The sequence below is a fragment of the Plecotus auritus genome (genome assembly GCF_963455305.1).
Source record: "Plecotus auritus genome assembly, chromosome: 15".
Lineage (NCBI taxonomy): Eukaryota > Metazoa > Chordata > Mammalia > Chiroptera > Vespertilionidae > Plecotus > Plecotus auritus.
In genome coordinates, this window is record NC_137781.1 from 4,142,453 (window position 1) to 4,154,852 (window position 12,400).

A 12,400-nucleotide genomic window follows, 5' to 3' on the forward strand; every position below is an offset into this window, starting at 1 on the left:
GCCACTCTGAAGGCCCCTTTTAGCAAGTTGTGGTTTTGGCATTTTAATCTGACGTGCCTATTCTTATGTAGGAAGACTTAGAATTAATCAGGTAGGAGACTGTATGTAAAATGTTTAAGCTAAGTTACCTTCTTGAACTTAAATATGTGCTAGTGATTCAATCGATTGAGGATCAAGGTTCTGTTGATGAAAACCCTGACTTCAGCCAAAACCAGTTTGGCTCAGTGGATAGAGCGTCGGCCTGTGGACTGAAAGATCCCAGGTTCGATTCCGGTCAAGGGCATGTACCTTGGTTGCGGGCATATCCCCAGTAGGAGGTGTGCAGGAGGCGGCTGATCGATGTTTCTCTCTCATCGATGTTTCTGACTATCTATCCCTCTTCCTTCCTCTCTGTAAAAAATCAATAAAAAAAAAAAAATATATATATATATATATATATATATATATATATATATATATATATAAAAGAAAACCCTGACTTCAGAGCGTAGAATGTCGAGACTAGTGACAGCACAGAACTTAGGAGCCTGACTTAGAGCAGGATTATTTTTTAAAATATTTTTTCATTGAATTCAGCGAGGAAGGGAGAGGGAGAGAGAGAGAGAAAAACATCAATGATGAGAATCATGGATCGGCTGCCTCCTACACGCCCCCTACTTGGAACTGAGCCCACAGCCCAGGCATGTGCCCTTGGCCAGAATCGAACCTGGGACCCTTCAGTCCATAGGCCGACGCTCTGTCCACTGAGCCACACCAGGTAGGGCTGGGACAGGATATTTTTAAAGAAAGAACTTGATACAGTGGCCCAGCATTCTTCCAGAAAGTTTACATTGCTCCCACTCTCGACCGGATCTTTCAGGCGACACTTCCGGTGACGGGGAATCATAACGGTCTGGCCTGCTCCTGAGCCGTCCAGAGGCCTCGCTGGCCGTTGTTGATGTCAGAGCAGTGTGCTAGGTCTAGTTGAGAAAATAAAGCACCAACAAATGGGAATTAAGTCACAGTACAAAGTAGCGACATAAAAGATGTTCCCACATAAAGGACCAGCTGCCAGATGGATGACAGAGTCAGGGTGTCCCTTGTCCGCTGGGCGGCTTGGAAGTGGGGGGCACATTGGACCATCCACACACGCCAGCCAGGCCGGCTTTCTAGGCCCAGGACCCGTTTCTGGCACATCTGAAAGCGTGCTGCCGCAGACGCAGTCCTTTTGTTGGTCCTGGGGCGGGGCGTGCAGGGGAGAGAAGGCGCTGGGAATGTAAAGAGAGCACTTTGCCCTGATTTGCTCGTCTTCCAGCACGGGGGGTTACGTCGCATGTGGCTGCCAGAGCTCCATTCCTTCGTGAGTTAAGAACAAAAATTCTAGCTCACTTTCGTTTCAAGGGAAGGTTTCACCTAAAGTTAGGTGAGTGGGGAAGCGCCAGCCTGGTGTTCTCTCCTGGAAGCGCAAGTGCTGCGTTTTCCCTGGGAATGCTGACTTAGTGAGTGGTTTGAAAATCACAGGTTCCGAGCTCTCTGCGGGGCAAACCGTGTGATGCTGAGGGAGGACATTGCATCATGAGAATAATTACGTATGCAAATGAGACCTACTTTTGAAAGTCCTCCAGACTTGGTGATGGGAGCCAGGCGTGTGGGCGGAGGCTTTTAACAGAGAGAGTCCGGGAAAGCCGAGGGAAGTGGGTCCCTGGCCCCCTTCTCTGAGCGCCCGAGACCAGCACCCGGAGCGCAGCCCAGGGCACACGTGTAGGTGCCTGTCTGGCTCCCAGGACGCCCTCGATCAGCCCCAGGAGCTCTGCACTCTCGTGACCCCTCCACCCAGCACCCAGCTCAGCCGGGCCCCCCGCGCCCAGTCCACCACGTGCGCGTGGTCAGACTGCGCCTGCCTCCCCGTGTTTTACAGTCCTCTCTCCTGCCCGTGCTCTTCGACGTAACACTTGTCTCCTAACCCTTCTGTGTGAGGTGCCGTGTTTAAGGGCTCCTAGGATGGGCTGTGTGGGGTTGGGCCTAGCAGATAGTTCTTGTTGGTTTCTGCTCTATGGCCATCCAGCCGTGGGCAAACTACGGCCCGCGGGCTGGATCCGGCTGTTCTATCCGGTTCTCCTGCTCTCCCCTCCGCTCCTTTACTTTGAATTTTTATTAGTTCACACAAACACTCCATCCATGCTTTTGTTCCGGCCCTCCGGTCCCGTTTAAGAACCCATTGTGGCCCTCGAGTCAAAAAGTTTGCCCACCCCTGCCATAGAAGCACACTCTAACCCAGGCGTCCTCAAACTACGGCCCGCGGGCCACATGCGGCCCGCCGAGGACATTGATCCGGCCCGCCGGGTGCCGCTGCCTGTCCTGTGTAGCAGCCGACGCGTCCCGGGCCCGCATTGCGCATAGGAATTTGTTCATAGTTTTTTTTTTTAAACTCTAGTCCGGCCCTCCAACGGCCTGAGGGACAGGGAACTGGCCCCTGTTTAAAAAGTTTGAGGACCTCTGCACCAGTGGCATGTGACTGCTTTCTGAAGTCTGAGAGCGGCACAGAGCCGCTGGCCGGAGCATCTCCTTGTTATATCACTAACTCGTTTTGTCAGCTAGGACTTCCAGCGCAGGAAGCTCTGCCGAGATGGCGAATGCGGAGTCGCCAGGTCTCGCTGGGGTCTGCAGTGAGGGCCCGCTCGCTGCCTCTCCATCGCTAACCTGCCCCGTCCTCCCCACTGCGCGCTCGATGCCCTCCTGCTGGGTTCCCGGCTCCCGGAGCCCTCAGAATGCTCTGACTCCGACTTGCCTCATTCTCTTATTGACTGTCTGTCTCCCCACTGGAACCCACGCTTAGTGAGGACGGGTTGTGTCTCTCTGGCTCACGGCCGCCTCCCCAGGGCTAGGACGGGGAGGCTCGGTCCCTGGCGGCTGGGTGGGTGAGGGATGGGCAGCTAGCCTGAGGAATGGACTCGCCGCGGGAGGAAGACACAGCCCGTGTCTGACGTTTACTGTCTCTCGCAGCTCTGATGGGACGACCTTGGTGGGGGGCGGTGGGGAGCGGTTCCCCGCAGCGTGTGGCAGGGAAGGTGGCTGGGCCAGGTCAGACGGAGCATGTGCCGAGCCACTGAGGGGATGCTGGGAAGGCGAGGGCTGCCTGGGAGAGGAGAGCCGGCGTGTGGAGTCAGGGAGGTGACGTTGCTGTGGAGGGTCTGGGAGCCACAGCAGGTTACATCCCGAGAGCAGAGTTGTGGGTGGGCATCCACCTCCGGGGGGGGGGGGTTCCTAAGCGTTGGGGATTGTTTTCAGAACGAGGGAAGCCACAGGGATGCCACCAGGTGGGCGGAGCTCACAGATGTGGCTGAGGCCGTGCGGAGGAACGGACTGAACCGGAAGACAGTCGTGAGAAAAGCGCAGCAGAGGACCAGCAGCGATGGGGACTGTGGAGGGCGCAGCGCGCAGTAGGTTTTGCCAGAAGCAGTGCTTCCAGGGAGCTGCTGGGCAGCTGCGGGCTGCGTGCACGCAAGAGCGCCTGCGTGCTGTTGGGGACTCACAGGGCTGGGCTGCGGGCCCTGAGGACAAGGAGATGTTCTTCACGTTTCAGGAAGTTGGTGCTTCTTGTTTTGGTCAACACCAAAGCGAACAATAACCTCCGTCTTCTGAGCTGTGTGTGAGCAGGGCAGGAAGCGTTCCGTCGGAAGCTTTTTCACTGTCTCTTAAGCCAGAAGCTGACACACCTACCCGTTAACAGAACCTGCATCAGCCCACCCCAGGCTAACAGCTAACAACTAACAACGCCCTTCTTGCTTGCTCGCTGTCAGCTGTGTGTGCCGGCTTCACGCTTTTCCTGCCGGGCGACCTTGACTCCTTTTCAGTGAGGGCTCTGCTGTCCTCTCCGCTTGCGTCGTCTTCCGCTTCTTCCTTCTCGCTCACCTCAGTGTTTCCTCCCACCTTCCAGTCCAGGCCTCGGCAGCACAGGGCATTCTACCCGCAGCAGCTGCGAAGGATGAGCAGCACGTTTCAGGCCTGACCCTCCCCGGGGGCCACGCGCGCATGCGGGCGAGCGGTCCCTGCCCGGCTGCAGCTGCGTCTCCATTTTGCAGACGCGCTAGCCGAGGCTTTCTCTCTTTTAGGGGTGGGAGTGTCACTGCCTTTGGGAGAATGCTTCTCTGGTTTTCAAGGGTCACTTATTTGAATGAAATTACTTTCCTGTTAAAGTTCAACTCAGCAAGCACTTGCTGAATGCCGTCTGCTCACTAAAGATTAAACAGGGTCTTGGGGTGCAGCAGTGAGTGAGACACCTGGCCCTGAGGGGTCTTCCACATTCCAGGTCCACAGAACAGCATGGAAGTAAGTCCCTCTGGTCCCTGCCCCAGGATGCGCCCATAGCCAAGGCCCTAATGTACATTTCGTTTGCCTGCGTGTGTTAACATGGAATTCTAAATGTAGAATCTTTCCTAGGTATGCCTTGCCATAGCTCATTATTCCCAGCCAACAGACCTCCAGCTACTCTTTGCCTTTGAATATGTTGGGAAAAAATACCACAACTCAGGTAAATATGAAAATGTTCCATATTGTGACTGTCCCTTTGCATTGTGTCGATTTTATTCTCATGTTCCTCAGAAGCCGCCTGCGGCTGCGCCTTGGGGGCTGTGGGATCGCTAGCGTCCCGCCGGGAGGGAGGGCCGGTCGGTGTTCCTGAGGCCGCGGCAGGCACGGCCTGAGAGCCGCTGTCACAGGCAGCGGGCCCACGTCCGCACGGCCTCGGCTTGTGTTTGTGACGGGGATGGGTGCACTCTCCCTCTTCTAACGGGAGCTTCAGTTACCCTCATCTCTTAAGAAACCTGGCCGGAAATGAAGAGCTGTTTGAAACGCATAGTCTTTTCTGGCAAGGGGTGATTTCAGAAACAGGTGGTGACACTTTTCAGTGGGCTTCACAACAGAACGAGATTGACGGAAGGAAGAGGCGGGGTTTGTTTTATTGATTCCATAGAGGAAGGGGGAGGGGGGGAGAGAGAGAGAGAGAAATATCAATGATGAGAGAGACACACCGATGGGTTGCCTCCTGCATGCACCCAACCAGGGCCAGGGATCGAGCCTGCAACTGAGGCCAACACCCTTGACCGGAATCAAACCCGGGACCCTTCAGTCTGCAGGCCGACGCTCTATCCACTGAGCCAAACGGGCTGGGGCGAGGCCGTTTTTATAAATGTAAAATAGTTCTGTCCACATACCTGTGTCAGCCATGACATCACCAAGGAGAAGTCCAGATGGTCATGTAATTCTGTACATTAGTTCTATATACTAATGTAATTGTAATCAACCATTTCTTAAAACCTCATAAAAGAACGGAGAGAAAATGAAGAGGTCATCCCTTATATCAGCCCCTTGTGGGCTAGCGACCGCACGACCGCTTCTTACTGAGTCACGTGGTCGCCCCCTCTTCACAGAAGAGAAATAAATCAGTTACATATTTATAATGAAAGGTCCGTTCACCCCAGCATGGTCTGGAGGGAATCTTATAAATTATTAATTGTGCTGGTCTTGACGTTTTGTTGCCTCAGCACATGTGGTAGTGATTTAAGTGACCTGCGCAGTGAAAGGTATTGCAGTGCCACTGGACTGTAAGTGCACTACGATGGGACCAGTACCTGCACTGTGCGGCATGCGGGCAGCCTCACTGCTTTGGAAGACACCGGGGAAGGATCTTCCGTGGAGGACACGTGAAGGTCATGCTTGTCAGAACGGAGCTTTTTCCTCGTGGCACAATGTTTGTGGAGTATGACAGTTTCTTATCAAAATGTAACTGTAATCTAGACTGGAACAACACAGTTGATGTAAGTTCACTTCTGAACGTAAAGAAACTCCTTATTGTGTAAAAGCAGCATCGGTCCTGACTGTCAGTCAGGAGAGTCTCCCTTTGGGTCAGCCCCGAGCTGTCGATGTGATCATCGGGGTCACGGTCCAGGTCACGGTCAAGGACAGCAGCTGGAAGGGATGTTTCAGGGGTACAGGAGTTGTAGGACAGTCTCTGGTTCCCGCTTACGTTTCTTTATGATCCAGGCCGGTTCTTGCTGATGCTGCTTTTCTGGTAGAAGCGGCGGGGCCCAGCGTACAGGTCCTCGACCTCAGGCTCAGGAGCTTCGTTCTGCATTGGCTGACCTGCTGCTGCTTCACTTCCTTTCAGTTTTCTTCCTCCAGTCCCGGGGGCCTCTCTGGGTTAATAGACCTCAACTAGTTTATTCAGCCCAGACTCTTCCCCTGAGTTTCCTTGTGCGCATCAGTCCGTTCTCTGTATCTCCTTACGTCTAGCTTGTTGATAGCATCGGTACGTGATACTTAAAGCGTTCAGGAGCATTTCCTTTACATCCTCCTCCTCCTCTGACAAGTACCTCATAAGCGTGACACTTGGCCAGTGTTTTGTGAAGGTTCCTCAGAGCCTTTGACGCCCTCCGTGCTGTTGCAGAAGCATCAGCGGCTTCTTCGGGGTCTGACGGAGCCTGAGAATCCCACACGGTGCGGTCAGAGGCCACGACTGGGCGTGAGAGATGCCCAGTACCCCCCTGGGCCTCTGGATGGCATCTGGGCTCGGGCGGGTTAAAGAAGTCCTTTTTGCAGGCAGGGCGGTGACAGAGCTGTTGGCACCAGGAAGGCCTGAAGGCGGAGGATGTCCCCGCCGTTCTCCGAGAGGAGTCTTAGGCGGTCCTGGCTCTCACTCGGAGCTGTTCCCCCACATGGCGGCAGTGACGGAGGCGGGAATGAGCGCAGAGCATCTCCGAGGCGCTCCGCAGTCACCCGGCCCTTCTGTGCGGTCCTGGAGCTCAGCGAGCTGCCCGCACCCCCAGCGCACGCCGCTCGTCCCCGCGGCCGAGGGAACAATGGTGCCTTTGAACTGGAAAGAAGCCACGAGGCTGTGTTCCTCAGTCAGCTGATGAGTGGGCAAAGGCTGTCCAAAAAGCACAGACGCATCCTTGTTACAAAGCGATAAGGGGTCATGCGTGACCTTCGGCCTCAGCCAGCAGCTCTGGTCCGCGGCATACTCAACTGCTGTGGCCTCCCAGCGGGACAGCTCGATTTCAGTGAGGTTCGTCTTCTTAACATGGTCTCAGGGTTCCACTCCCCTCGGGTGCTCGTTGGAAACTTTCACGCTTAGGGGACCAGCTCACTGGAGACGGTATAGGGACTCCAAGTTTGTTCTTCTCAGTCTTTGAGATCCCCAGTGCAGCTGTCTCCTGCACGCTGGAGGTTCCTAACCCCCCACGTGCATCCGAGGCCCTGGCCCGGCCCCAGGCCCCCAAGTTCACGGCCCGGGTTCGAGCCCCTGTGCTGACTCACCGCCTCGAGCATCTGAGCGGTCACAGCTCTGCTTTCGCCTTTTCCGCGGCATCTAATTCCGCAGCGTCATCGGAGGGACGGGCTTTCTTTTCGTCCAGAGGTAGCGAGTTCTCAGCCTGGTGCGCTGAAGCCTGTCATTTCAGAGCCCTGAACAGGGTTCGGTTTTAGACTCTCGGCTGGGAGTGTGCTGCCAGCCCGCTGCCGTAGCGCTCACAGAATTGAGTGTGAGCTTCCTGCTTCCGGTTTGGTGGCGATGGTCTCGTGCGGCGAGGACCTCGGGGCCCTCAGTGTTGGATGGAGGTAGTGACAGGCCGTCGTCTGTTCCTGGAGCTGGTCCGGATGCTGCTTGCTGTGTGTTTCTGATAAATCCCTCTCTCAGGTGAAGCACATTCCCTTTGGTTCCCATTTGCTAGTTGGTGGTTTTCCATCGCAAGCAGGTGCTACACTCGGTCAGGCGTTCCCTGCACGGCAAGCCCATCCCGTGGGCCCCCCTCACCTTGGTCGCTTGGGTTTTCAGTATCGAGTCTCTTTCTGTGGGATGTGGTTCCCGGGACCTCTGTCCGCAGCGGGCCTGGCCTGGAAGTCCGTGCAGGTCCTGCGTTGTGGGGAGGCGCCGAGACGGGTGGTCTCCAGCGTGCGCGCTTAGGGTTAGCGCTTCCGTTCTCAGAGTCAGAACCAGTGGGCAATTCGGGGCACTTCCTGCGGGGGTGGGGACCTTCTCCTGCCAAGGGCCATGGGGCACTTGTGACATCATCTGCGGGCATACGAAACTGTCAGCTTGGGAATTAGCCTGCGCTGGGGGTCAGTTAACTCACCCCTGCTGCCTGGGCAGGGCCAGACCGAATGCTATCCTGGGCCTTCTGCAGCCGAGGGCTGGACGTCCCCCCCTAATTTACGGGATAGAATTCCAGATTCCTCGCCCGGCAGGAAGACCCTTCATAACCCAGAGTCGCCTGCTCAGGGAAGACAGTGTTGGAATGGGCGTGGCCTCTCCATGGACGAGCGAGGGTTTTCATGGCTGTACCGAGAACGGGGCCAGGGAATGGTGGGAAAGCCAGGTCAGGCCGCTGTTGACAAGTGCAGCGCAACAGTGTCGGGGGCGTCAGCTGCGAGGCCTGCCCCCGTGCACCCCGCCCCGGAGACGCTGGACCAGAAAGGTGTGCCCTCTGCCACCAGACCGGCAGGAGGCGGGGCTGCCTGGTGGGCCCTCTTCCCGGGGTGGTCGTGCTCCGGGGAGAGCAGTGCTCCCGGGTAGCGAGGGCCCCTGCTCCGGAGCTTCAAGCCCGGCCTTTCTGCCAGTGCCGTAGGGCCCGGCTCTGTGGTGCAGGCGAGGGGTCCCTGTGGGCTCCACTCAGGAAAGCAGTGGGTGGAGAGGGCGGAACTGTGCGGTGAGCCGCGGCAGCGGGGGGAAGTGCTGTTAGAAGGTGATGGTTTGAGGGCCTGGGAGCAGAGGTGCCAGTTGGGTGGAGAACAGGAGCAATGACCTGGATTTCGCCACAATTTGGGGCAGAGGGATGAGGGAGGCTCGTGAATGGCTTCCGCAGAACGGCAGGGGTGGGAGACAGTGGATGCTAAGGAGACAGTAAAGGGCGAGGAAGCGCTGGGGCAGGTGGCCAGGAAAGAGAGGAGGGAAATGCTGGCGTGGTCCAGAGGGACCAGGGAGGCGCTGGAGACGGAGCCAGGACAGGGGAAGGTGCTCAGGAGGGGACGGCGAGGACAGCACGGAGTGGTGCTCTGAGGGAGGGCGCCCGGGGCAGGCTGCCGGGAGGAGGGAGACACGGGGAGAGACTCACCGGACAAGAGGGAGGAGGGAGACACGGGGAGAGACTCACCGGACAAGAGGGAGGAGGGAGACACGGGGAGAGACTCACCGGACAAGAGGGAGGAGGGAGACACGGGGAGAGACTCACCGGACAAGAGGGAGGAGGGAGACACGGGGAGAGACGCACCGGACAAGAGGGAGGAGGGAGACACGGGGAGAGACTCACCGGACAAGAGGGAGGAGGGAGACACGGGGAGAGACGCACCGGACAAGAGGGAGGAGGGAGACACGGGGAGAGACGCACCGGACAAGAGGGAGGAGGGAGACACGGGGAGAGACGCACCGGACAAGAGGGAGGAGGGAGACACGGGGAGAGACGCACCGGACAAGAGGGAGGAGGGAGACACTCGGGGAGAGACGCACCGGACTAGAGGGAGGAGGGAGACACGGGGAGAGACTCACCGGACAAGAGGGAGGAGGGAGACACTCGGGGAGAGACGCACCGGACTAGAGGGACGAGGCGCCACCTGAGGGTGTTGGCGACAGGAGGGAGGACGGGCACGTTGGAGGCGGGGCTGGGAAAACAAACCCACTGACACTGCTTTTCCTCGTAGCCAGCACACTCAACGGGGTCCCCACGGGCGGTGGCGGCGGGGCTGGCAGCAGCCAGAAGACGCCCCTCTTTGAGACGTACTCCGACTGGGACCGCGAAGTGAAGCGGACAGGCGCTTCCGGGTGGAGAGTGTGCTCCGTTAACGAGGGCTACATGATATCCACGTGGTGAGTCCCGGCACATGCGTGACAGCAGGCTCTGCGGGCACGGATCACTTCCAGCTCTGGTGCACGGGTAGTGTTAATAATGCTTTAATGGCTATTTTATAGTGACGATAGGGCTTTTTTTAACGTAACGATAGCACCAGTCTCCACTGAAAGAAATTGGCAGGCCTTCCTGCTGTCGTGGGTAACGCAGTCAGTGTGTGGGGGTTGCATCTCGTAAATGTCTTAGGGGCAGTTTGTCCAGGTCAGGAGCCCAGTGACCTTGCTTGGGAGGACTCTCGGCCTTTAGACGGATGACAGCCTCCGCCCACCCTGTTACCTGCTATTTTTTTCTTTCCAAAACCTGGTCGTTTGTTCTGTAGAATTTTCCACTTTCTCGATATTGCTGGTTTTCCCAGCGGTGCCCTTCAGAGTGTTCCTCTGTCTCCTGTCCCTCCTGTGACACGTCGGCTCCACCCAGAGCTTTCATCGGGAAGTCATTAGGTTCAGGTTCAGGGTTCTGGCAAGGGACTCGCTCAGTGCGAGGCGCTTTGCACCTCCTGCTTCACCCCGCGGGTCTGGGCGTCACTGTGATGTGACTGGCGGGGACCCAGCGGCAGCCAGCCCGGCCGTGTTGAGAAGCACCTGCCTGGGCCGGCGCGGCCTGCCTGTCCACCTGCCGGCCGCGTGGAGGAGAGAGAGGAGGTGTCTTACGTGGCCCGGGCTGCCCACGAGTAACTGCTGTCGGGTGGGGTCCTGGAGTCGGCCTGTCTTTGGATGGGGGGGCGGATGGAGGAGGGAGTGGGGAGGGCGCTGCAGCTTCTTGGGAGATTTGTGGGTTTGCTTGGCTTCACGTGCCTTAGCCGTCAGGAGAACAAAGGTGGGTATGCTTTTAAATCCTGTCTGCTTGACAGTCGTTCTGGATCACATCCCCAATACCTCCTTCGGCTTTTCCCTGCTGTCATGGGACGGTCTGGTCCTTGGCCACATCAGACACGCTTTAGGTCGAGATGTCTGGGAAGGGCAGTGTCCTCACGGTGTCCGCTGGATGGCTGCGGAGTGGGGTGCACATTCCGGGGGGAGGAATGGGTTTGATGACACGTGGGGTCAAAGGGCACCCTGACCCTGCCCAAAGCCCGGGGCCTGATGGTGTGGTTTGCTTCCCCCTCAGCCTTCCAGAATACTTCGTGGTGCCCAGCTCCTTGGCCGACCAGGACCTGAAGACCTTTTCCCACTCTTTTGTCGGAAGAAGGATGCCGGTGAGTGACAGCTGATGGGCTTCAGAGCACGGATGCCCGTCTCCCGCCCGGTCCCGCGAGGCCCCGTCTCCCGCCCGGTCCCCGTCTCCCGCCCGGTCACGCGAGGCCCTCTTCCTTCCAGCTCTGGAGCTGGAGCCACCCGAACGGCAGTGCCCTGGTGCGGACGGCCCTCGTCAAGGACCTGCTGCAGCAGCGGAAGATCGACCAGAGGTGCTCACCACACAGTGCCCTGCTGACCAGCTGACACTAGTGGGACTGGCTGGTTGTGTTAGCTCGCCCAGGCCTAGGGAAGAAGCTCAGAGGCCCCATCAGCTCATCACGTCCAAGACCATCTCCAGACACGGCCACCGCGCCTCCCCCAGCTGCTCTCAGAACCTGGGGTCCCTCCCGACACCTTCCTCTTTCTCTTTCCTTCCTGCGTCCGAGCCACACCTCCTCCTGTCACTTCACACACGTCCTCTCAGCGGGGTCCTGCCACAGGCCCTTGGCACCAGCTGTCCGTCCACCTAGACCCTTCCCCCAGGTCTGCGATGGCGCCTAGTCTTCTCGGGTTTGGCTTCAGCATCAGCTACCCGGGGCTTTTCTAACCACAGGGCTCACCTGAACACACCACCCTCAGGGCTCACCACAGCCCGCTAGTTCCTCATTTACCCCACCTCCCCCCAGGAAGGGAAAGCCATGGAGGTGGAGGCCTGGCCTGTCACGTTCATCTCTGTCCCCAACGCTTAGGGCAGTGATTGGTTCTGGGAAGTGTTCGGGAAATGCATGTGGAATAAATGAGTGACCAGTGACTAACGGACTTTGTCTTCATTAGGATTTGTAACGCCATCACTAAGAGTCACCCGCAGAGGAGTGATGTTTATAAGTCCGATCTGGATAAGACCCTGCCCAACATCCAGGAAATACAAGCGGCTTTTGTAAAGCTTAAACACCTGTGTGTTAACGGTAATGTCTTTTTTATTATATATATATATATACACACATACATACATATATTTGTGTGCGTAGTGAGTGGGGGAGTACAGCATTGTATGAGGCATGTCAGGAAAAGTGATATTCCTTAAAATTGTAGAAATAGACTTACTTAAGTAGAGGTTTATGGAAATGTTTGTACAAATTATTACTGGATAAGAAGGTCAGGGGCGCTTAGAGAGTGAAGTGCAAACAAATGCTTTCCGTTTGGGAGGGAAGATGAACCCAGTAAATCACCTTCAGATCATGACAGGTAGGGTGGGTGGGGTGCTTTTAGGAAAAAACCACTTGCTGCCGTACAGACTCACGGAGACTTAAGCCACTTTTAAATATTAAAAATGACTGACCACTTAACTCT

General features: G+C 56.9%; 1 protein-coding gene across 3 annotated transcripts in view; it reads left to right on the top strand.

Moving 5' to 3' along the window:
• MTMR10 (myotubularin related protein 10) overlaps positions 1-12,400 on the top strand; it is a 29,084-nt gene that overhangs the window by 7,813 nt on the left and 8,871 nt on the right. Inside the window, exons 6-10 of one of the 3 annotated variants that reach the window (XM_080651806.1) lie at positions 4,420-4,510; positions 9,670-9,835; positions 10,983-11,070; positions 11,192-11,280; positions 11,885-12,015. In XM_080651806.1, the coding sequence (XP_080507932.1) occupies positions 4,420-4,510; positions 9,670-9,835; positions 10,983-11,070; positions 11,192-11,280; positions 11,885-12,015 (565 nt within the window). The remainder of the gene's footprint in view (positions 1-4,419; positions 4,511-9,669; positions 9,836-10,982; positions 11,071-11,191; positions 11,281-11,884; positions 12,016-12,400) is intronic. The other 2 variants (XM_080651808.1, XM_080651807.1) reach the window with 2 other exon arrangements.